The sequence below is a fragment of the Gopherus evgoodei genome, chromosome 20 (assembly GCF_007399415.2).
Source record: "Gopherus evgoodei ecotype Sinaloan lineage chromosome 20, rGopEvg1_v1.p, whole genome shotgun sequence".
NCBI classification, from domain to species: domain Eukaryota; kingdom Metazoa; phylum Chordata; order Testudines; family Testudinidae; genus Gopherus; species Gopherus evgoodei.
The window spans coordinates 10698229-10722863 of NC_044341.1; the positions used below are offsets into that span (position 1 = coordinate 10698229).

Sequence of the window (24635 nt, forward strand, 5' to 3'; positions counted from 1 at the left end):
TGGGCCGGGAGGGAGGGGAAGTTTTACATGGGGGGGGGAGGATTCTTTTAGGGGTTTTATTACTGTACATATTGTAAACCAGGGGAATGGGGGAGGGGGGATTGTGTTTTTCTCAATGCATTGAGCACACGGAATAACCATCCCAGCTGCTGGCAAATTCCTGTTATGAACTAAGGCCCAGATTGTTAATGCTGCTGTGGCGGTGCTGCACGCAGTGTCACGGCGCCCAACTGACTTAGGAACCCAATTGCACTTTCCAAAGGGATTTAGGCACTTAGGAGTCCCCATCTGTCGACCGCCAATGGACTTAGGCTCCAGGGCCTAACTGCCTATGGGGATTAGGCTCCCCAGGCAGCCTGGCATTGGGCACTGAGTGGAGCAACGCGATAGCGTCACCCAGCGGGGATCTTCCAGGCAAATCTTCCTCGGGTGTCAGATCGGGGGTTGCTGCACGGGCTAACCGGTGTGCTCCAAGCGGGGCGGCGGCTGCCTTCCCCCCGAGGTGGGGGGAACATGCTCCTATTGGTTTTGTCACCCAATTCGGACCAATAAATCATTTCTCAAACTGTGCCTTGATGTCGGTGTGAAATGAAGTGTCCTCGAGGCCTGGGGGAGCTGGGGACCAGAGAGGGTCCCTTAGCGTGGGCTCTGGGCAAAAATCAGAGCAGGAGCTGCCTGGTTGGACTGTGCCCCTGATTCTGGGGTGAGGCTGACCCTCCTTGTGGCCGCTTGGCATGAGCCTCTACAAGCTAGTCGGGGCTCTTGGCAGCTGAGCTGGCTGAACTCCTCCTGCAGTAAGAGACACTGATCTGCCTTTTGGGACAGCTTGCCCAGCAGCCACAGGCTGTGAGGGTGGGGGTGGGCTATGGCATACAGTAACACACTGACAACACGATCTGTTAGCTTTTGGGGGGGCTGATTCTTTGAGGGGGCACGCACTGTAGTGCAGTATTGGACGCCTAGGGAAACCGAGGCACTGATAGCCCGATTCACCACTGCCGTGCACTGAGTGCTCACCGCCAGCAGGGCAACGGGGACGTGAAAGGCTGCCATGTTGCTCTGCTACCCTGTGTCCACAATGGGGATGATGGACTGGAGCCGGAGCGGTTAAGGCCCATTGAGAGAGAAGGGTAAGGTGCTTCAGCTCCTGGTGGCCAGCTTGAGGCAGCTAGGTGCTGCAGGAACCCTGCCAGGAACCCAGCCTCTCTGAGCACCAGGCCCTAGGTGTCCTGGGCTGGAGACATCCCTGGGCCAGGCCCCTCTTGAAAGTGCTGCTCTAAGACTTGTTACAAGGTCTCTTGGCTGCAGAAGGGAACCCAGGAGTCCTGCGTGACATTCCCACGTTCCAAGCTGCCCCTTTGAGTTAGCAGCTGCTCGATGTTAAGGAGCAGGTGGTCAGTACGTAGCCACGTCCTTTGGGCAGAATTGCTTCATCCTCTTCCTCAGCCTCTGGCCAAGTGTCTCAGGCTCTCCAGCGCAGCAAGGTCCAGAGGGTGGTGGAGGCAGAAGCCCCAGTGATCCCCAACACACTCAGTCCTACTGGTTTCAGAGCCTCCCTCCAGCCCATGGCCAAATGATGCGTGTTCTGGTGCCCTTGGAAATCCAGAATCCCAGCTCCGGGGCTCCCTTCTGTCCTCTCATTCACCGCGTCTGCAGTGGAGGGTGGATACACCCCTCTGCGTGTTTGTGGCATCTCTTTCCGCCCTCTGGTTCTTGGGGTGTGTCTAACCTAGGGGGAAGAAGTGTGTTTTCACCACCGGGGAGCTAACACAGGGTGACGTCCTAGTGCGGACAGGGCCTGGTAGTTGCCACATCTGTTGGCTTCCCCCTTGTCATAACAATAACAGGTGTGAAAATGACGTCTATCCTGTCTACACTAGGATGTTCCCATGGCTTCACCTTGCTTCTTAGCTAAGACAGGGCTTTAGATTGTAATTTGCCTGGGCTGTGCTGGACGTTTGGTGGTGTCAGGGGCTGGGAGATGGGGCAGGGGGAGATGTTGCTACAATTTAAAAACTCCCCTTTTCGAGGCCTGACTTAGACACTGCTGGTATAAAAGGTGGGTGTGTGGAGTGGGGGAGAATGGTTCTTAAGGGGCTTCTCATAGTGCCGCTAGGGGAAAGCTCTGGAGGAAAGCGGCAGCCCTTTCCTGGTGACAGAGAGCGAGCAATGGAGACTGTGTGGGGCACTAGGCACTGGATGTCATCCAGGGGGTGGGGAGCACCTGGGCCTCCATGGCCCAGCTCTCTGCCTTGCTGTAGGGCAGCAGTGCCCCCCTGGCACCAGCTTTTTGCAGCGACTCCCTCACCCCAAGTCCCGGGGCGTTTTCCAGCTGTGCTGGGTGTCTGGATGCCATTAGTCACTAGGAGCAGACTGCCCGGCTCCAAGACGAAGCTGCTGGGAGGGACCGTCAGTTGCTTCCTTCTTCCCCAGTGATCTTCGCGTAAATAGAATGACTCGCCCAGGTCAGGTGAGTGTCTCTGCTTTGGGGGAATCACCTGCTCTCACCTGCATGCCAGCACTGCCTCCACCTCTGCTGCCAGCGCGGAGGGGGCACTGCCAGGAGAATTCTGCACAGCTCCCAGATGGCTCTGACACAGCCGGATCTCCTTGGCCTTTCTTTTAAAGGCCGGGAGCGGGGAGGGATGTGGTTCCCGTGACCCCCCTTGTGGCCTCAGATGACTGGAGCCCAATGCTAGTGGCGAGGCCTTTCCTAGGTGGGGTTGGGTGGGTTTGTGCCCACTGCTTTGTGCCCCCGCAGCCTAGCCTAGTGGCAGAAAGTGACCTGGGGCCGGGGAGAGGCAGGTACCCAGGGCGAGGATGCAGGATCTGAGCAGGCCCTAGTCCGCGTCCCGCAGTCCTGTGTGGAGCAGGGAGCTGTCTGGGAGGTGGGTCCTTGTCCCTCACGTCTGGTGGAAGCCAGCAGGAGGTGATTAATGGCTCCCTTAGAGAGGCAGGGCCGGATTAACGCAGGGGCTGTAGGGGCTGCTGCCCAGACCCTCAGGCCAAGGGGGACCCCACAAGAGGACCACCAACAGGGGGAGCAAAGGGGACAATTGCCCAGGGGCTCTGGCCGCTGCCGGCGGTGCAGCAGGGCTAAGGCAGGCTTCCTGCCTGCCCTTGCTCCACGCCACTCTGGGAAGTGGCCTGAACGTCCCTGGGAGCAGGGGTGTGTGTCTTCACACGCTGTCCCCGCCCTGAGCGCCAACTCCGCAGCTCCCATTGGCCGGGAACTGCGGCCAATGGGTGCTGCAGGGGCAGAGCCTGTGGGCAGCGGCACACCGCAGAGACCTCCTCTGACCCCCCTCCTAGGAGCTGCTGCCAGAGGGTGTGGCAGTCAGTTTTGGGAGCTGCCCAAGGTACGTGCTGATCCCCCGACCCCCTTCTGCACCTCATCCCCCTGCCACAGCCTAGAGTCTCCACTCACTCCCGCACCCAAACTCCCTCCCAGCGCCTGCACCCCCTCGTGCACCCAAATTCCCTTCCAGGGCTTGCACTCCCTCCCACACCCAAACTCCCTCCCAGATCCTGCACCCCTTCCTGCACCCAAACTCACTCCCAGCGCCCGCACCCCCTCATGCAGCCAAATTCCCTTCCAGGCTTGCACTCCCTCCCACACCCAAACTCTCTCCCAGGGCTTGCAATCCCTCCCACACCCAAACTTCCTCCCAGCACCCGCACCCCCTCCCGCAGCCAAACTCCTTCCCAAAGCCTGCATCCCCTCCTGCACCCAAACTCCTTACCAGCACCCGCACCCCCTCCCGCACCCAAACTTCCTCCCAGAGCCTGCACCCCTCCCGCACCCAAACTCACTCCCAGCGCCCTCACCCCCTCACACAGCCAAACTTCCTCCCAGAGCCCGCACCCCCTTGGACAGGGACCCCACGAAATCTAGTAGCCCGGAGCCCACAGGAGAGTTAATCCGGCCCTGGAGAGAGGTGCTGGCCGCTGGGGTCAGGGGATTCTGGAGCCTGACCCCTGCCATGGGACCAGGGTACTCGCCTTCAGAACAGTGAGACAGGAGCCACTGTCTTCAATTTTGCGGCTCTCGAAGGGCCCCAAAGCCACTTTCCAAGGGTGGGCAGAACACTCCTCCTGAACCTCTCGACCACGGTCAGCCCCGGTGCCCTGGGGTGTGCCGAGGGGACGAAGGACCTGGCTGCAGACATCAGTGGGGCTGCATCCCCCTATAGCCAGAGGGAGAGAGAGTGGCGGGCCAGGGGCACCGTGGCCACCTGTGTGTCGGGGGGACTCCCGTGAGCGATGCTTCGGCGGGCACAGCTCATGGAACGAAGCTGAGGCTGGCTCATAGATACCCCCCCCACACACACACACACACCGGGATGGCAAAGGCCTCCCTGCGGGAGTGGTCTGCTGTGCCCTGTCCGGGGGCAGCAGAGCAGCGAGGATGCAGGCTCAGCTCGATTTATCCCCGCCAGCCCTGGGGCTGCTGGGTTAGTGCCCCTGGCTTCAGGCCCAGCCAGCTATTGGGTGCGCCCCCATGGGCCTGGCCTGGAGGGGAACGTGGGCAGCGATTCAGAAGGGAAGGGATGGGGTGGGGTCTCTGTATGGTGCTGGTACCCAGGGCCCCCCGTCAGGATCAGGCCTCCTTGTGCTGGCTGCTGTGCAGAGGCAGCCATGACCCTGCTCTGATGAGCTCCTGGTTCAACCTGGTCTCTCTGGGTCGCAGAGACTCCGCCGGGTGCACGGCTGGGCTCTTAGGCTGTGCCACCCCCGTGTCCCCAGTCCAGTCCGGGGCGGTTCTCGCTCCAGGCCCTAGTTTCCTCTCGTTCTGTGGGTAGGTGTTCCCTCCCCTCTGCGGTTGACTCAGCCTTAGGTCTCCTGCTGAGGCTGCTGCTGAGTAGCTTTGCAAACACAGCAGGGGTGGGGGTGACGGAAGAGCGCAAACTTCTGCTCTGCTCCTCCACAGGAGGCTCAGGGCCCCTGGAGAGGTGCCTGCAAGGACCTCGCTCACCTGGCCAGCGTAGGCGCCCACCTGGACAGGTACCTCTGCCTCCTGTGCTCTCCACCCATGGCCAAGCTTGGAGGGGTTTGGGGTGGCATAAGGAGCCTGATCCTCCAGGGGTACGATGCAGCCACCCCTGCAGGCCTTGTACCTCCCCCCTTCCCTGCAGAGGGGGAGCCCCTGGTCCCTGTGGGGTGGCTGGTCAGGCTGGGGAGGCAGTGCTTTGAGCTGACCTCCCGGTGCCAGCTGGTTCCTCTCCTGGGTCCTGTTCAGACACGAATGCCTGGCTGGTCTCTTGGCAAATCTGTGGTGTGTGTGTACAGGGGAGCTGGCTCCATGGGTGGCCCCGCTGCTCTGCAACATGGCAAGGGTTCCCACCCCATCTCCTCCTTCCTGCCTGGAGCACTGGCCGTGCCACGGCCGGGGAGCCCCAGCCCCTGGTCTCATCAGCAGGAAATGTGACGCTCAGGTGAAGGGGCTGGGGTATAGCTGGGGGGGGGAGTGTGTGTGGATCCATAGTCACTGGGGGTTGGGAGTGCTCAGCTTACTGGGCCCAAAGGCTCCACTTCTGGGGGGACTGGATTTGTGTGGGAGTCGGCGTAGCTGCCATCTGTTGATGCTGTCCGCTGGCTGGGATCAGAAACCATGGTCCCACTCCTGCTATGGCGAGTGCTCAGGGTGGAAAACAAAGACCCAGAGAACTGGATGGAAAGCTGGGATGTGCCTATCTCTGTGCACCTAGTGGTGGTATGTGCTGTGAAACAGCTGCCGCGTTTCACCCCAGAGGTGGCTGCATTGCAGTGCTGGTGCACGGACAGACCCTGGTGTAGGGCCCAGAGTGGTTCGAGCCTGGGAAACGCTGTGGGTGCGGTTTGTGTTTCAGCTCGTGGTGCAGCGCTCGGGAGGGATGGGAGCGGGTTTGCATGGCGCTGGAGGGGGGCATGCGTGGGTTTGCCTAGGGTGTCTGTGCATGGCGAAGGGGCCGAGGGCCAGGGTGTCCGTGTGTGCTGCTGGAGAGCCGGCGCTCCCTTGTTCAGCCGGTTTTATCTGGGGCACTAGACGGAGTGGCTTTCATAAACACACAGGGCTGGCTTCCCCCACCCCCAGACCCACTGTGTGTGTGTGTGCCGCCCACCGGTGTCCCAGCTGGGCATGGCAGCAGAACCGCAGCCAGCGCATCTCTAGAGGGACGCTCAGACCTCAGCCTCTATTTTGATTCCTTGTGCGGTGGGCGGCCTGTCTGCAGGAGAGACGCGTGGGCTTCGTTTGCTGCAGGCAGTAAACAGGATGCTGCCTGTGGTGGAGCCCGGCTTGCAGCCCACGGAGGCAGAGAGCAGTGTAGAATTAACAGGACAGCGGGAACCTCCTCCAGAAGGTGCTCCTGGTGCCCTGGGCCTCCCCAACTCTGGCCCCAACTGCTTCATTCACTGCTGAAATGCAGCCACCTCTGGGGTGGGGGAGCAGGGCTCAGCCAAGCACGCTGGCCCATGCCTCCCCATCCTCTTGATATGTGCCATGAAATCCCGGAGAGCCAGAGAGTGCAGGCAAGGCCTTGGTTCATTCAGTCTCTTCCCAGAGACCCCAACTTCTCTGTCTGGGCCAGGCTGAGCCATCCCCGTGGGCATCATGTCCAGCAGTGGGCTGGGCCAGGAGTCAGCCACTCTTCTCCTCTGCAGTCGCCTTTGCGTTCACCTATCCCAACACGTCTGACGTGCCAGGATCCTTATGCAGAGGGGACCCACCCTCTCCCCTGACTTCTGTCTCAGCACCAGTGGGGCAGCAGCTCCCTGGGGCACCACATAACCCAGAATCCTTCAGGCCCGGGGCATCCGCCGGCGGGAAGGAGAGGCGGGGCGAGGGGTAGCGGAAGGGGATGGGCAGTCAGTGCTTGTGCGTCTGGGGCTATGGGGTGTGCGAGGGGAGGCCAGGGGCTGCGTGCTGTGAGCAGGGCCTGTGTGTGTCGAGGGGCTGACGGGCCCCTGTTCTGTCGGGGGCTCCATGGACCATTCCCCGGGGGATCAGCCTAGCCCCGAGGCCCGGGGTGGGGGGGACTTGTGTAGAGCTGAGGGAAGACTCCCCACTGGGGGAAGCCCATGGAGCCCAGAGCCCCAGCCCTCCCGGGGACAGCACGGGCACGAGGCCCCTACGCGTGTTCGGAGACGGGGCAGCGACAGATTATGGCTTGAGGTCTCCAAACTCTGCTGCTTCAAAGCTGAGGCTTTGGTGAGAGCAAGGCAGAAATAACCCCTGGCCCCCTCAGGGCTGGCAGGGACTCCCGAGGGGCAGCTCCTAGCTAGCCCTGGAGGGCAGGGCCGCATGGCAGGGGAATCAAAGCTAGGTCTCGCTGGGGGGACATGACCCTCTGAGAGGGAGGCCTCAGGTCTGGCCATGGGGGACCCCCGGCCTGGCAGCGGGGCTGGAGGGGGTGTTGGGCCTCTCCCCTGCCCCACCACTGGAGGGATGGTGGAGCTGGCATGCCCGCTTCCCGGTGCCATCCAGCCTGGGCCTGCAGGGGGTGGGGGTGGCAGGCTGGGACCTGCTGCTGGCTTCCTGCTTTCCTTGTCCACCCCCACTCCCCAAGTAGTGTGGGGCACATGGGGGCAGGGAGAGCGCTGGCCATGGGCTGCATGAACCCACTGGCATCGCTGGGGCTGCCCAGCGGTCCCTGCTCCCCACCCCCGTGTGGGCCACACACAGCTCCTGGGGGAAATGCCAGCTCCCCAGTCCTGCCCCCTCCAGGTGAACCAACCCAGGCTGCACCTCCCTGCCTGGCACTGGGCCCTATGCTGCTCTCCCGGGACAGTGGAAGGCAAATCCCGCACTGGATTCCTGGTCTGGACTGGATTCCAGCCCTGCTCCTCCCCAGCTATGGGCTCAGTGCCCAGCCCCCGTAGGCTAGAGGAGGGGGAGCAGCCCTTGCCCAGAGGAAGTTGTCGGGGACTCGCTGTGGCACTGGCACTGGCGCATTTCAGTGTCCTGGCGGTGCCACTGGCCACCCGTCCCTGGCGCGCTCTGCATGACAGAAGTTGCTCCTTTGACTCTGCAAATGTTTTCCTTCTGGGAGGGGTGCTGCATTGGTCCCAATCTCCCTCCCCCAGCTGGCTGGCTTGTTAAATCCTGGCCTGCTCGGGACTGGGGATGGCACAGAGCCCAGTCTGACTAGTGCAACCGCCCAGTGTGGGCATTGCCAGCCTGCCATGGGCCTCACGCTGCCTGCCCACAACGGGCCTCCCCCTCCACTCTGGCTTCCAGCCTTACACTGCCTGTGCCAGTGCAGCCAGCTGGGGCTCGCTGCCCCCAACCCTAGGCACCAGGGGCGCTGATTGGCAGCTCTGGGCAGCATCTCATCAGCCAGCTGGAGTCCTCGAAGCAAGTGAGCCCTCTGATTGGCCCCCGGGCCGGCTCCCCTAAGCCCTGCTTACCTCTGCCCCACTCGCTGCCAGGGGCTATTCTCTGTGCCTCTCGATTAGCTGGTTTTCTCTGGGGGCTGCAGCGCCAAGCTGCTCCCAGCACAGCTAATCCACCCTCAGGGCGATCCCCGTGGGCCCAGAGAGGGGAAGGGTCACGCAGCAAGTGGGGGATGGAGCTGGGCAAAGAACCCAGGGGTGTCTGGCTCCTAGCTCCATGCTCAGTTCACTAGGCCACGTGGGGTGAGCAGAGGACAGGCCACTGGCAAGGGCAAACTCGGAGCCTGGTTCTCTTGCAGCCCTTGTCCTGCCCCAGTGTGATGTGCAATCTCGTTTCCTCATCGCTCCGCTCCATGGCACCCAGCACACTGGGCGATGCCCCTTCTCCCCCACAGGCTGCTTCTGTTGCAACCGTCCTCTGTCCTGTCATGTCAGGCTCTTTCTCAATGCAAATTGCGGGGACAGGTCTGTGCCGCTCGCAGGCTGTGTGCCAAGAGCCAAGCACATCTGCAGCCCAGCGTCTCTCTGCCTGCTAGACCAGAGTAAGGGCTTGGCTCTTGGTGCTGTGTGTCAGATGAGTTTGGAGGGGGTCTCAGTCAGTCCCTGCTGGCTAGTTGGCCACATCCCAGAAACCACCATTGCACTGACTAGCTCCTATGTGGGTGGTCTTGGCAGAGGGCCATGGGCACTGAATGCCCCTCTGGCCCCCCAAGGGGGAAGCCCCAGCCCTATCGTGCGCCCTTGAAAAGTCTCTCTCCCTGGTGTAATGCCGCTGCGCTGCATTGCAACCGGGGAATGTACCAGCCCTTAAAGATACAGCGAGACACTTTAATGCTCCAGGAAAGGTTCCCCTTCCTGCTACCCCCCTGGAAAAACCTGGGGATGACTGGCACTCTCTGGGCCATCACCCCACAGGGTGCAGCCCTGACATGGGCAGAGCTGGCTCTGAGCAAACACCCTGGGCAAACACTGTCAGCTGGCTGCGAGGGGGACTGGCTCCTGGCTGGTGAGTCAGCTGGCCTAGAGGCAGGGACGGGGGTTCCTTTGCGGCGTCTGGCTTTTGGATTTAGTGGGGATCCAGGAGCTCGGGTCTCTCACCTATGTGGCTGGCCAGGGCTCCAGGATGCCACTCTTAGGTGCCCAGCTTGGGCTGATTCTTGGTTTTACTGTTTGGGCCACATAAAAACCAATGGACAAGCTGGGGCGACTCCTACTGACAAGGGTGGGAGTTGCAGCCCCTTCCTCCAGGCCTGAAGCCCACCCAGTGTGCGTCAGTGCCATGTTGAATCCTCTGTATTGCAAATGTCCGGAGAGAGCTGTATGAGACCAGCACTGCGGGGACCCAGTGAGTGACCCAGGAGATCTAGGTTCTGTTCTTGGCTCTGCCACTGCTGCTCTGGGGCAAACTGTTGCCCCATTCTGTGCCTCAGTTTTCCCCCTCTGCAATAAGACCCACCACCGGTGAGGTTCTGCCAACCGATGCTGTGGTGCATTGAGATCTTAGCCTGGAAGGGGGCGGAGAAATTCCAAATGTTTTTTATTATTCCTCCCTTCAGATCTGACTTTGTGGCTACCCTTGTCCTAGTCTGCTTTGCCAGACTCCCGAAATAGCTGGGAGCCAGCCCCTCAATCCCATTCCCGACAGCACCTCCTGCTGGAAGAGGCAGGGGCTGGAATGGTGGCGCTTTCCGCCTTGTGGCCAGTTCACCTGCCCCGTTGCCTCCGGCTGGACGCCAGAGGAGCTGGACGGTTACACCAATCCCGGATGTCTCACTGGGGCGTTTGCTGCAGGCAGTTGAAGTTGCCGGTTTGCTGAAGCAAGCCCTGTGTGGGTGGGTGGGTGGGGTGGAGGCGGGGGAGGCATTGCATCAGGCAGGAAGGACTCTGTTTGCTTCTGTGAGATCTGCCCTGGCGGTGACGGTAAAGAAGCTAACAGAGGCTCTTTCATCCCCTGGAGGGGGTCATCTGCCTGTAGGGGGTCAGAGGCCAGGCTGGAAGTGCCCTGCATGTGCAGGATCAGCCTGGCAAAGGCCAGGGCGTACCTGGCTTCGACTGACTACACCGTGCCCGGCAAGCCCTTGCGAGGGGAGTCCCCAACGTCTGTGGGCTGAGCCCAGCTAGGGGGACCAGACAGCAAGTGTGAAAAATCGGGACAGGGGGATGGGGGGTAATAGGAGCCTATATAAGAAAAAGACCCAAAAATCAGGACTGTCTCTATGAAACTGGGCCATCTGGTCACCCTAACTGCAGCGCTGGCGCTGCCTGGGCACCTTGTGCCTCGCTTTCCCAGCTAGCGGGAAGTTCTGCGGGGTACTGATTGGCATAGCCTGGCATGCTGCCACGAGACCATCAAGGGCTGCTGTGTTGTTATTGACCTGTCGCCAGCGGTGGGTCCTGGAGACTCATTTAGTGGACAGGAGATGGGGGCTGTGTGCTGGGGCGGGGGCCAGGGAGAAGCTGCAGTTGAGCAGTGGCTGGGGGCAGGGACACCAGGGTCTGTGCCTGAGCTGCAGGCCGCAGCCACACCCTGCAGCTCCGGCCCAGCGAAAGGAGGATGGTGTTAGGTGGCTGTGGGAGTTAGTATGCACACCCCAGCCACGAGTGCATGGGAGCAGACTGAGCGTGTCTGACAGCTGGGTTTGCCTGCTTCTGCCCCCAGGGACCCTCAGAAGCCGAGCCCGGGCCCCAGGCCCTTTCATTCCCCGCACGCTCCTGCATCAAGAGGGGTTCTGGGCTTGTCCTCAGCTCCTCTGGCTTGTCTCTGCAGGCAGTCGAGATGGAGCGTGACCTGCTGGCGGGCCCACGCAGCGGGTCGGACCGGAGCTGAGGGCTGCTGCCTGCTTTCCCGCCCCTGCGCTGGGCGCCCCGTGCTACCTTTGGGCCCTGGCAGAGTGGCAGAATGGCTCTAGTGGACAGCTGCCCGTCATCGCCCTGGTTCTGTGGCGGGCAGTGACGGGGTGAAGGCACCTGGGACAGAGGGACCTCAGGGCTCGTTCCTGGACTCACTGTGTCAGGAAGAGAGCCCTGCCGCCGGAGAAGCACTGCCCTGCCCTGCCCTGGGCAGTACCAGTCTGCTTCCTGGGCACAGCCGGCCTCACCATGGCCCAGGACATAGACGCAGACGCGCTGCTGGACCTGAGCTTCTTGACGGAGGAAGAGCAGGAGGCAATCGTGGAGGTGCTGAGCAGGGACTCGCGGCTCAGGGTGCTGGAGGAGGGACGCATCAGGTGAGCCCAGGAGATGTTGCTGGGTGCATGCCTGGTCTGTGCATGCAACTGCAGTGGGTTAGTTCAGCTGTGGCAGGCCCCCACTGGGAGGCTTTCATTCTGCTTTGAGCAGCTTATTTTTTTGTAGCTTAAACTGGTCCCCAGTTGACCTAAGCTCGAGCCAAGCCAGCGGGAAGCTGAGCAGCCACCCAGCCGTTGAGCCGGGTGTGTTAGCGCTAGGTCCTCACGGCGGAAAGATGGGTTTGTACAGAGACATAAGCCTGCTTGTGTCCCCGGGGCCCCAACGCACCAGGGGTCTTTACCTTCAAATAATAATACCTGGCGCTGTCAGCAGCAGAGCTGAAAGCCATTTACAAAGGACATCAGCATCGTTATCCCCCTTTGTAGAGATGGGGAAACCGAGGCACAGAAAGGGGCCGTGACTTGCCCACGGCCACCCAGCAGCGGATCCTGGAATAGCACCCGGGTCTGCTAAATCCAGTCTGGTGCTCTATCCATTAGGCAATACTGCCTCCCAAGTCAAGGGCAATGCTGGACCCCCACCTGGGATTAACCTCAGATAGCTCCATGGAGGTCAAATCTACAGACCCCGGTGCCGCTCAGATTTTGCACTGAGCTGGCGCAGTGGCTGTAAGGACCCACCTCTCTCTGCAGTGAGGAAGGGCAGCTGTGCCGGTTTCCTCGCTGGGAGAAGGAGCCATTTATCACAGCATGTTCACTAGCATCTTCTCGGCCCCTCCACTTGGCACCTTGGCTGCTTCCTCGTGAGGCTCAAAGGTTCATTTTTAGGATTCACCTGGACCAGCAAACACCCGCTGAAACTGCAACTGTCTGATCCACGCTGGGCTCAGGGAACACGTCTTTCAAAAGACACCTTGTTCCCGTCGATGGACGCAGCCCTAGTGTAGACAGGATTTGGCTATCTTGAGGTTTTATCCTGCTGCCCATCACCTTCGTGTCTGAGCACGTAAAATCAATGGCATAGAAGTCCCTAGTGGATTTCATGGCGACTCTGGCTCTCCTCTCTCTAGAGGGTAAAAATTCCGCTTGCGGGAGGATTGTTAGTTTGTTTTTTTAAGATTAATTTTCTGGGAGGGTTTTGTTTTGCTGTTTGGTGGTAGGGTTTTGGGGTGCAGGGGGGTGTCAGCCATGGGGTGCAGAGCAACAAGTGTCATGGAGGGTCAGCATTGGTGTTTGGGGTACAGGGGCATCAGCACTGGGGTGCAGGGGATCTGCATTGGTGTTTGGGCCCCAGGGGTTGCCAGTGTTGGAGTACAGAGAGATCAGCATTGGGGTTTGGGGTACAGGGGGATAAACATTGGAGTATAGGGGGATTAGCTTTGAGCTGGAGGGGGTGTCAGTATCAGGGTTTAGGACAGAGAGGGGATCAGTGTTTGGGTGTTGGAAGATCTGTGTTGGGGTACAGAGGATCTGTGTTGGGGTGCAGGAGATCAGCATTGGGATTTGGGGTACAGGAGGTGCCAGCACTGGGGTGCAGGGGGATCAGCTTTGGGCTGCGGGGGTGTCAGTGTCAGGGTTTAGATCAGAGAGGGGGTCAGCATTGGGGTGCAGGTGGAGGTGTACAGGGGGATCAGCACTGGGATACAGGGGATCAGCATTGGGGTTTGGGGCACAGGGGTGACAGCAGTGGGGTGCAGGGGATAAGCTTTGGGGTACAGGGTTTAGAAGCGGGTGCCAGTGCTGGGCGTCATTCTTACCTTGGAAAGGCTTTTGCAAAGCAGAAAGTTTTCCTTTGCCGTGTTTCTTAAAGCTGCTCAGACTCTGTTGCCTGATCCCCTGTGGAAGTTTGCTCCATTCACCTACGGGGCATGGCCAGGTTGGACACTGGGAAAGAGCCGTGGGCAGCTCCTGTGTTTGTAGAGGGGTTCAGCCCTCGCTGAGACTGAGCATGTCTCCTGGCCAACGGGTGGGTAGAACAGACAAAAGGGAGGGAAATGGAAGCCCAGCTGTTGATCTGAAGTGGACGGGACACCAGCAGTGGACTGTTGTTGCTCATTCCTCCCTGGTGCTGTGATGGTCTGGAAGTGGCTCCAACATTCCCCCTCTCCTCGCCCCCAGCAAATTGCGCGAGTCCGTTTCTGATCCCAACCAGCTGAAGATCCTGACCGGGGACTGGTTCTGCGATGTCCGCTCCAAGCGGCACCGGCACAATCACTTTGGTTCTGATCTCGTCCGGGCCTCCATCCGCAGGAAGAAGAAACCCAAAGGTAAGAGCTGGGACAGGGTCTGGCTTCTGGGACCGATGACCTAGCTGGGATCTCAGGGGCATTGCTACTGGGTGACCGATGGAGGAGAGGGACCCAGCACTAAACGCTGCCTAAGCTGGTGCATGCTGGACAAATCCTCAGGGAGCCTTGCTGCAGTCTAGGGTGACCAGACAGCAAGTGTGAAAAATCAGGATGGGGGTGGAGGGTAATAGGAGCCTATAAAAGAAAAAGACCCCAAAATCAGGACTGTCCCTATAAAGTTGGGACATCTGCAATCCCATCACGTGTTGCGCTGCCTTGCTGCAATTCTGAAAAAGGGGGGAGGCCCTGCCCTCCCAGATCAAAGAAAGGCTTCTGCATCTGACCTATGGTGAGTTGCCCGGCCCGAAATCCCAGGGTCAGTCGCCCTGATGTGTGTCCTGACTCACAGCTGCATCCTGGTGGGTGCCCGCCTGCTGTAGTGTGGCGCTGTCACCATCTAGTGGCTGCAGCTTGCGGAGGGGCTGGCGTAGGACCCAGCTTTGTCCCATGGGGGCGTCGTGCCCTAGACGCCCCGATTTCAGCGGGAAAGCCGATGCCGGGACAGGTCAGGGAGCGGGAGAGGTTGCTTCAGTCCGTTTAGATTTCCATGGTCCCTGTGAGCAGGTGAGCGGGATCCAAAGCACAGTGCCAGCGTGGGGAACCTGGAGGTGATCAGCGAGCCAGCATTCGAGGAGGAGGCCACGTTTGAGGTGCTGGATGGTGAGGGCAGGTGAGAAGCTTTTTGGCTTAGAGGCCCAAAGTGGAAAGGAAGAGCTGTGCGTGGGGGCGGGGGGGGGGGCGGTGCGTGCTTGTGGGTGGGTGTGTGCGTGTGCGTGTGCATGCCTCTTTCCAGTCGTGCGAAGGGAAGGAGAGTGCATTTGTGAGTGTCAGTTTCCTGGTGCCACACGCCCTTTAGCTGTGCGCGTGATGAGAGCAGCGAGCAGGAACGGCTGCAGGCGGTGACTCAGGCTCCGGGAAGAGGCGTGTGGAAGGGGCTGATTAGTGGGACGTAGGGAGGGTTTTGTGGGTGAAGGAGAATCTCCACTGGCCGGCTGGGAGCAGGGTTAAGGGGGGGCCTGCTGCTGCTTGCATCCTCCCTGGCTGTAAAGCTGGCTCTTTCCTTCCATGGGGGATGGGACAGGGAGAAATGGATGGGGCCGGTAGCTGGGCTGATGTGGGAAAGAAGCCGAAACGGAGGGGGAGATAAATGCGAGGGAAGCTAGCTAATGGGGGCGGGGAGAGATAGACGGACAGCCCCAGCCAGAGGGGCCCCCCCTTTGGAAGAAGGGTCTATGAAGAGCAGGGTGGTGCACATGCTCCTTGGGGCAGGAAGCCAGACTTCTTCATAGCCTGGAGACTTGTCCAGAAAGGCTAATCGTTTTCTCCTCTCGCAGGCTTCCCGGAGAGGCTGCTCATCAGCTGCCCCAGCCCATAGACACTCAGGTCAGTTGGGCGACAGGGGATGGGTCACTTGATGACTCCCTGTTCATTCCCTCTGGGGCACCTGGCATTGGCCACTGTCGGAAGACAGGACACTGGGCTAGATGGACCTTTGGTCTGACCCAGTAGGGCTGTTCTTATGGGTCTGGTGACATGGACGAGTTAGAGGCGTCCTCTCAGGAATTCCTGCCCCTATCCTGGTTCAGACCCGACCTTGTCCAATAGGCGCTCGCCAGCAGGGTGGCTGCCCGGGGCCGCGTCTGGGCCTTCGGTCTGTGTTAAATGCCTAAGTGCTGACATTGGGGCTGCCTGGTTATAGTCACAAGAGGCTGGGAAATGCAGAAGCCGGGCTGCCTGCGTGCCTGGCGGCGAGGAAGTAACATACGAAGCTGCACACTGAACCGGACAAGCAGGCTCAGAAATGGCTACAGGCGTCCAACCCGCTGGAGTTGGATTTCCTTGGTTCCTCTCCCACTGCCCCCAAAGGCAGTGAGTGGGGAAAGACATTGAGCTGATCCAGTGTAGGCATTCCAGTGGTCTTCGTAGTTCATCAGCTAGACCTCAGTCCCAGGACGCACCATTAATTCTTCCAGTCGGGGTGACCCCAAAGGGTTAATAGTAGAGGTGGGCTCAGATGCGGATCCAGATAGGAGCTTTCCCAGGGTCTGGGGACCCCAGGTTGGGTCCCTCTGTGGCCAGTGCAATGGTTCAGTGTATTTACTGTGATGAAACTCGCAACATTTGGAATAGCACTAAAATTCCAACTAACATCCTTTAAAGCAGCGGTCCCCAAACTGAGGGGTGTGGAGGAATGTGTGAGGGTGCGTTGGGGGGCCCAGGCCAACCCCCAAGGGGAGTGGGGATGTAGCGCTACCAAACCACACTCCAGGCCCTGCCCCCAGCCTGGGCCCCAGACCCTGGCTGGGCCACGGCTCTGTTCCTGGCCCCAGACCCAACCTCATCTGCGGCCTCAGCCTCAGCCCCCTTACCCCTGTCCGTGCCCCCTCCCCACAAACTATGGCCCCACTCCTGGCCCTGGCTCTCGGATGTGTGTGTATGTGGACAAGGATAAGGAGGGGTGGGGCACGACCGTGAAAAGTTTGGGGATCGCTGCTTTGAAGAGTGTAAACTCCACCTCTAGAACAAACCTTCCTCAGCCTGCAGATTTCAATTTACAAAGCAGCAGTTTTAAATATACAGATTATATTGAAAGTGCCGTGTATGTGTGTGTGTGTTGGTTGCTTTTTTGCTACTGTCATTGTTACTTAGTGAATTTCCTAGTTCTGTAACATCATAGTCTGAAGATCTCGGATAATAATGAGTGTGATTTGCATATGCAGATCAGCCCAGTTAGAATGTATTTCCCCAAAAAGCCTGTACAAGGGGAGTTGGCCTGTCTCTTTACCAGCTCTCTTGTCTCTGTAGGAGAACACAAGCCAGGCTAGCAAGCAGGAGCCCAAGGACAAGGCAGGTAAATGTCCCTGTGGCGTGTGTGACTGGATATGGAAATGGATGCTGTAGGGTCCCCATGCAGTGTGGACAGTGGGGAGAAGGTCAGAGGACCCTGTACCTGCTTAACTAGGGCTCGGCCCCTCTTCTGGATCCCATCGCCCCCCGCCAACCCCACTCACACGTCTGTTCCTCTCGCTGACTTCACCATTCTAAGCCCAGCATTGGGGTCTGAGTCTCTGGAAGGAAACCTCACATGCAGGCTGCGTGCCCCAGGATATCCCGACCTCGTGCCCCGCCCCCCCATGTGCGGGCTGTGTGCCTCGGGGTATCCTGGCCCAGCTCCCCTCCCACGTGCAGGCTGCATGCCCCAGAGTATCCTGGCCCAGCTCCCTCCCCCCGGCTCCATGTGCAGGCTGCGTGCCCCAGGGTATCCCAGCCTGGTGCCCCCACCCCCCCATGTGGGCTGCGTGCCCTGGGGTATCTTGGCCTGCTCCCCCCCCCAACATACGGGCTGCGTGCCCCGGGGTATCCCGGCCTGGTGCCCCCACCCCCCATTTGGGCCGCGTGCCCCGGGTTATGCCAGCCCCAGGCTGCGTGCCCTGGGGTATTCTGACCTCGTGTCCCACAGACCAGCCCAAATGCTTCCTCTTTGTTACCGCAGAGACCACCAACCCGTTCTACCCGCTGAACGCAGAGGAAGAAGAGGCGGATACTGCTCCATCCCCAGACAGCCTGGTCACAGGACAGGTAGGAAGGTGCTTAGGGCTGGCCCTGGGCCTTTTATGTTCTAGACAAAGCCCAGTAAATAAGTCCTTACGCCCAATCCCTGCTCCCCACCCCCACCCGCGTCACTTACTGGCTGGGTCCCTCATGGCTGGGGTCCCCTCGCAATATTCTCCCCATCACATAACTGCAGCAGTGAAAAAATCCAGGTGTCCTACAACTACCGTACTTGGGGGCGGGATGCTGCATCAGTCCCTGTGCAGGGGTGTGTGTGACACTTTTCAGGGCTACCTGAGATGTCGGAGGTGTATCTCCACCAGCTGCTTATAGCCAGAGGGAGCCCTGGCTGTGCCCACTGGTGCTCCACTCTGGGCTCGCCCTGTGCTGTGCAGGCTGGCAATTTATCCCCCCTGCCCCTTGTCTTCTGCACAGCCATGGTGTACCCCGATCCGGGGAATTCATGCACCCCAGTTCACAGATTTCACTTCATTCCGCGCTCTCCTTCACACAAGGCATTTAGCCATGTCTAGAGCCACAGGCTCCAACTTTTGTTGGCACTGGTGGGTGCTCGTGCCCCCGCCCCGACTCTGCTCCCTCCCTGCCCCATTGGGTGCCGGTGGGTGCTCGTGTCTCGGCCTCACCCCTCACTGCCCCTATAGGTCCCCTCCTCAAATCCCTGCCCTTGACCTGTCTCCTCCCCCAAGCATGCTGCGTTCCCCCTCCTCCCCACTTGCTCCCAGGTTTGCCACGCGAATCAGCTGTTTAGCGGCGGCAAGCAATGTGAGGGTGGGGGGAGAAGCAGGACCTGGCCGCATGCTCAGGGGAGGAGGTGGAGGTGAGCTGGGGCAGGGGGATGGGGCAGGGAGCTGCCGGTGGGTGCTAAGCACCCACCAATTTTTCCCCGTGGGTGCTCCAGCCCCGGAGCACCACGGAGTTGGCGCCCGTGTCTGATGTTTCTGAGAGCGTCAGCGGCACGCAGTGCTCGGGGTTGAGAAGCACAAGGTTACAGGTAAAAGGAAACCATAACGTACGGGTTAGAGCTTGGACTTCATAGCCAGGTCCTGGCGTGGCCGATAAAGTGTTTCCATGCAGTGCTCGGCGAGGCCTAGATGCTGGGAACCACCTTTCCTGAGTATCGAATAGCTCCTTCTTCGTCTCATGTCAGTTACAGCCCCTTGTCTCTTACCCTCGGGGTCCCCTAGTCAGACACTGTTTTTGGGGGGGTTCTTTTGTCTCTGTGACACCAGCACCTGGGCCAGACAGTCCAACACCGGCCGTTGTCAGGGCTGTCCATTGTTCTTGGTGTTGAGTGAGTTACGCTGGAGACCTCCCCCTCACTCAGGTGACAAGTTTCACTTCAGCCGCGGGGCCATCCGACCTCCCCCATGTGCCCCATCTCTCAGACCGGTTCCCCTACAAGCACTGCGCACTAACCAGACCAGCCCGCTGGGCTTAGCCTGCGGCCGAGCCCGCACCATGGGCCTCTTGGTAAACTAGGGAGAAGCTGGTGGGATACAGGGGTCATACAGCTGCCTGGGGCTGTGTGCGCCCAGTCGGCCCCTGCTTGGCATGCACTTGGGCTGCTGAAATGTCCAGCACGGAGCAGCGTGGGCATCGGGAGGCTGGACTGGCTGGGCCATTGCTGTGTCTTGGCCCTGGTCCCATGAGGGTTGGGGCTGGTGGGGGCGAGGGGCGTGTCCAGCTCACGTCTCACTAGGGGCCGGTTTGCTCTGTGTTCCCCAGAGTAATGGGGCCTTTCAGAACGGTCAGGAAGCTGGCACCGCGTCACCCCCAAAGAGCAACAGTGCGGACCCCGTGAAAAAACTGATGAGCTCCTCTGTATCCAGCCTCAGCTCGACCACGGTATGGGCCAGGAGTGAGGACGAGGGCTGGGGGGTAGGCTGGGGTGGAAGGCTGTTGGCAACTGGGGAAGAGGGTTGGCTGGAGAGCTGTTGTGGACCAGTCATTGGTTGGAGCGGGACGGCTGAGAACTGGGCCATTGTGTACTCTGAAGCCTACTGAGGTGTATGCCAGGGCCTCTGCTGGGCCTTTTGATAGTCCCTTGGCCATGCAAGGGTCACTGCAGCTGGTGGGTCAGGAGTGGGCTCAGCTCTTGGCCCCTCGGGCTCTGTGGCAGGGGAGTTTTAAGGCAGCGTCCCCATCAGGTGATTCAGGATTTTGCCAGGTGTTTCAAGGGGCCGTTAACGTAGTCCCAGCTTGGGTGCCCCTCTGCATCTCTCCTGTCTCCATGCACATTCCTCCTTCTCTGCCTGTGGGGGGGGCCCTCCTCCTTCTCTGCCTGTGGGCGCAGGGGGGAGGCCTCCCTGCCCCTCTCATTCTGCCCCTCCTGCTCTGACCGCCCGCCCCCGTCCCTGGCTGCAGCTGAGCAGCAGCATGATGAGCCTGTACAGCGACAGCGACGTGGGGAACGTGGAGGTGCGCGGCTGCATCCAGTTCGCCCTGCAGTACGAGGCCAAGAGGAAGGAGCTGCACATCCGGGTCATCCAGTGCCAGGACCTGGCCGAGGCCAAGAAGCAGAGATCGGACCCGTGAGTGCCGTGGTGGGGAAGGGGGGGGCTCGGCCCACCTGTCCCAATGTTCCTGGGCTCAGATGGCCCTGCTAATGCCCAAACTGAGAACACGGTCACAGGGGCTTTCCACCCTCCCCCCCACCCCACTGCACCATGGCTCTGGGCAGCCAAACAGGGTGCTCTGTCTAGACAGCCCTGCCCCTGGGGGACCTCCCCCCATGCCCCCAACAGAGGAGCCACAGCTGGGGCCCACCCAGCTGGCCTTAGTCTGTGATCTCCCCACGGGAGCGGGACTCCTGCCCCAGCTGCCCCTGCAGGCCTGGGGCCTTTGTCCCTCTTTGTTGCCTGCAGCCCCCCTAGGCACCGATCTGGGCTAGCTGACCACCCTGCCCCCAGAGCCCTTAACCCTCTCCTCACTCTGGTGCTTCCCCAGCCTGCTTGAGGCCTGAGCAGCCCAGTTGTGGGTGGGGCTCCGCCCATCTGCCCCACATGGCTTAGGGGCATTGAGGCTACGGGAGCCCTGGGATCTGACAAGGTGCTGGCAGGCCAGTGACTCAGGGAGGGGGCAGCGGGCCCTGGGCTGCCTGTGGAATAAGAGGTAACATACCCCCCACCCCTGCACTTTCAGGTGTTCACAGGGATTCCCCTCCGCCTCCTGGCCTAGCAGCATGCGCTAGGCGCTGTTAAACAGCTGCCTGGCTGCCGCCGAGAGGTGGCTGCATGTCAGTGCTGGGTGAAATGAGACCTGTAGCAAGCCATCGGCCCAGACAGCTGCTAGCCAGCAGCAGAGGCCAAGGCACCCCACTTGCTGTGCTGGGCCAGAGAGAGTGGGCCAGGCCCTAGTCTGGACACAGTTACACCGGTGTAGCGACTCCACAGAGCAGTGCAGCTGGCAAGAGGAGGGGTACGCAGCCCTGCTGTAGGGACCCGTTACATGCCTATACCTGTGTCCACATGAGGGGCTGCCCCACGGTAGCTGTATTGGGGGCAAGGAGCCAGCCTCTAACTGGCAGAGCTACACTGGGATGGAACCGGCACACACCGCCCTGGGTCAGCATCTGCCCCACCTTACCCCCCCAGGTATGTCAAGAGCTACCTCCTGCCGGACAAATCCAACCACAGCAAGCGCAAAACAGCTGTCAAAAAGCGGAGCTTAAACCCCATCTTCAACGAGACCCTCAAGGTACGCGGGGCAGGCGGGTGGGGACTGGGGAAACCAGAGCGGCTTGGCCGGGAGCCGCTGGCCTCGCCGTTCTTAGTGACGCTGGCTCTCTGGCTAAGGGACGCTGGGGGTGGGGACAGTGTAGAGGGCAGTTGGGGCTCCGGGGAGGCTGGGGAAGGGGGAGGTTGCTCTTAGGAAGGGGTCGGGGTTTGGCGCCCTGTAGCTGTTGGAGGCTTGGTCCTTTTGGGCAGTGACACGTCCATGGACTGCATGGGGCTGAGCGCTGGCCTGGGAAGCAGGGGTGGGGGTACATTTCCCCACCACCACCCCAGGGAAATCCACTCAGCCCTGGGGAGGCAGTGGGTTGCATAGGGCTGGGATGCAGCGGAGCACTGCCCACTAGGCCCCGCTGTTCCCAGCATCTTCTCTCTTGCCATCGCTTTGCAGTATAAGATCGAGCAGGCGGAGCTGCAGGGCCGGATCCTGAACCTGTCCGTCTGGCACCATGACGCCCTGGGGCGAAACCTCTTCATGGGGGAGGTCGAGGTCGAGCTCAGTGCCTGGGACTGGAGCAATACGGGCCCAGCATGGTTCAACCTGCAGCCCAGGGTGAGGGACGGCCGGCAGGCACCGGCTTCTCCTTTATCTCCACTGCCCTCCCACAGCCATGGCCGGTGCCTTCGCTCAGGCCCAGGAATTCGCCTGTGACCTGCTGAGCACCCAGCAGCTGCCAGCCCCCTGCAACCTTGCTGGGGCCCAAGCTGGATGAGCTTTAATTAAGACACACACCCGCCCCCGGGACCAGAGAACTGGCACCACCCAGTGTCTTTCCCTGTTGCACGTCGTCCCGTCCCGCGTCTTGCAGCTCTCAGCCCAGGCCTCTCCTGCTAACCTTGCGTCTGCTCCTTCCCCCTCAGATGCGGGTCTTGCCCGACATTCTCAGCAGCAGGGGGAGGCTGTTCTTTGCGATAAAGTTTATCCCCGCGGGCACTGAAGGTGAGCCCGGGCCTGCCCCAGCTGTAGGGGCTCATGGGTGGGCGCTGAGAACCCAGGGACGACTGGGGCCCTCGCTCCTATTTACTGGGCCTAGCCCTGTGTGGGAGCTGTGCTCACCCCCGCGTGCTGGGGAGTCACAGCTCTGCACGGGTAGGCAGGCAGTGGCCCTGACTGGAAAGCAACTGGCCCTGGGGCAGGGCAGATACAACACCCAGGTGCCCCCCACCCTCCAGGAGCATGCACAGGAATAAAAATATGGTCACTTTTGGAGGGGCACTTCCTGTGCCACCCCACAACAGGAGGCAGTGACCCACCCTGCAAAGGATCTGCCCTCCTCCTGCCCCAGCCAGGGAGCTGCCTTCCCCCACCCTGGATGGAGGAGCTGGTTCTCTCCCCACAGCCCCAGGGCCAGAGTAGCTGGCTCTCCCCCCATAACCCCCTCGCTGGGGGAGTTCACTGTACCTGCCCTGACCCCAGAGGAGTGCTGTCCCCCGTTATTGGAAGGGGCATGCCCCTGCTTCCCCCCTCCCTTTGCACACATCCTTGCTCCCTCCCTCACTGTGCCGTCACCTCTCTTCCAGGGGCTGGGCTCCCTCCCACGGGGGAGCTGCACATCTGGGTGAAGGCAGCTCAGAGCCTCATTCCCGTGCGGAGCGGCACCGTGGACTCCTTCGTTCAGTGGTAAGGGCGGGGGGGGGCCTGCAGGCAGCAGCTCTGGACCCAGCATGAGGGGCAGGGCTGGAGCTGAGGGAGACAGGCTGGCGGGATGGGGTGCCCGGTAGCCATGCTGTGCTGCGGTTGGGCTCAGGGTGGCAGAGCCCAGGCTCCCTGCTGCAGACTGTGGGACAGGAGTATGGATCCTCCCCCCACCCCTTCTCCCCTGGCCTCAGTAGTTCACAGGCCAGAGCGGAGCTGCTACCTTCCCACCAACTCCAAGGCCCCTGGTGCATTCTTCCTGCACCCCACACCCTGGGTGCTTGTGCAGGGGAGCAACCCAGCAGCCCCCTCCTGCCCGGTCCTGGCCCCGTGCGCTGGGCTCCCCCCTCAGGCTGCGCTTCCTCCCCCACCCCCCAGCTACGTCCTGCCCGACGACAGCAAGACGAGCTGCCAGAAGACACGTGTGGTGAAGCGGAGCCTGAGCCCCATCTTCAACCACACCATGGTGTACGACGGCTTCCAGGCCAAGGACCTGAGCGAGGCCTGTGCCGAGTTCACCCTCTGGGAGCACGAGACCTTCTCCAAGCAGCAGCTGGGTGGCATCCGGCTGAGCCTGGGCACAGGTGAGCGGGCACCCAGCGGGTGATGCCACGAGGCACAGTCCTGGGCATGGAGCGCCTGCAGGGCTGGTGGGTTCTGCGTGCCCAGGAGGGGGGTGGCTGGTGGGTCCTGCATGCCAGGGGAGGGAGGCACCTGGTGGGTCCTGCGTGCCAGGGGAGGGAGGCACCTGGGGGGGGTACTGGTGGGTCCTGCGTGCCAGGGGAGGGAGGCACCGGTGGGTCCTGCGTGCCAGGGAGGGAGGCAGCTGCAGGGGGCCCGGGGAGGGGCAGGTTAGGCTGTAGTGGCATAGGCGCCTCTGCCCCATGGTGCATGTGTTACTGCTGGGGCAAGTGGCACCCCTCCGCCTGAGGCTATCCCAGAGCGACAGCCACTGCTGCTTCCATAACCCCCTCGCAGCACTTCCAGCACCTCGGCGATGTGCCTAGGCTGTGCACACGCTCCCTGTTTGACTTGATTCCTCTGCTGGCAGCCGCTGTGGGCACACAAGGCCAGGCATGGTGCCGGGGTGAATGCTTAGGGCTGTACCTCACCCATGGAAGGGGGCTGGGGGCTGATACAGGGAGGATGTGGGGAGGCTGTGACCTGGTGCCCTAGGGCAGGGACGGCTGGAGGGGGGCTGTGTGGGAGAGACCCCCGCCCCCCCACAGGGGCTCAGCCGTTGAGAGTGCCGCTTTGTCATCACGCAGGAAGCAGCTACGGGCTCCCGGTGGCGTGGATGGACTCCACGGAGGAGGAGCGGCAGGTCTGGGGGAGCCTGATAGCAGAGCCCCGTCAGTGGGTAGAAGCGCTACTGCCCCTGCGGACGAACCTCACCCCCCGGACTTAGGCCCTCGCCCAGTGCTGGCTCTGAACGCCTGGCCCAGCCCCTGCTTCAGGGGCCTGGGAGCCCAGCTGCCCCACGGCTGGGCCTGGACATATTGGCTAGAGTGGAACTGAGCTGCCAGGGCTTTCCTTGTGTGACTGTACAGAAAATAAACCCCGCTGCAGGCCCCCGGGCCTGGGCGAGCCGCCACGCGGGGGGAGATCTGTGCTCACCTAGCTGATGTGAAGCAGGATTCAGACAGCCCAAGGGAGGGGGGGTGCTGCCTCTTTGGAGACGAAGAGGGATGCCAGCCTAAGCTGAGGTGGGACAGGGCTCCAAGCAGCTGCTGGGCCCCCAGCCTTCCCCATCACCACCCCGGGTGGGAGGAACCTGGCTTCATTT

General features: G+C 61.1%; 1 protein-coding gene across 2 annotated transcripts; it reads left to right on the top strand.

Annotated features, from left to right (window-relative positions):
- The first annotated feature begins 4849 nt into the window (after positions 1–4849).
- SYTL1 (synaptotagmin like 1) lies at positions 4850–24443 on the top strand. 2 transcript variants are annotated; one of them, XM_030538770.1, is made up of 15 exons: positions 4850–5004; positions 11141–11600; positions 13680–13828; positions 14474–14579; positions 15244–15292; positions 16715–16760; positions 17403–17488; positions 19208–19327; positions 19847–20013; positions 21076–21178; positions 21605–21766; positions 22075–22153; positions 22735–22834; positions 23228–23433; positions 24118–24443. In XM_030538770.1, exons 2-15 carry the CDS (start codon positions 11473–11475, stop codon positions 24255–24257), a joined length of 1641 nt encoding a protein of 546 aa, XP_030394630.1. In that variant the 5' UTR covers positions 4850–5004; positions 11141–11472; the 3' UTR covers positions 24258–24443. The 2 variants fall into 2 exon arrangements, with proteins under 2 accessions (XP_030394630.1, XP_030394631.1); XM_030538771.1 differs by lacking the exon at positions 4850–5004 and adding an exon at positions 8142–8339.
- Positions 24444–24635: the final 192 nt, after the last annotated feature.

Bases quoted from the DNA above. Each gene is read 5' to 3' on its own strand.
- SYTL1 (XM_030538770.1), top strand. From the start codon at position 11,473: ATGGCCCAGGACATAGACGCAGACGCGCTGCTGGACCTGAGCTTCTTG. The intron at 11,601-13,679 runs GTGAGCCCAGGA...CCTCGCCCCCAG, and splicing joins CTGGAGGAGGGACGCATCAG to CAAATTGCGCGAGTCCGTTT. The intron at 16,761-17,402 runs GTAAATGTCCCT...TTGTTACCGCAG, and splicing joins GGAGCCCAAGGACAAGGCAG to AGACCACCAACCCGTTCTAC.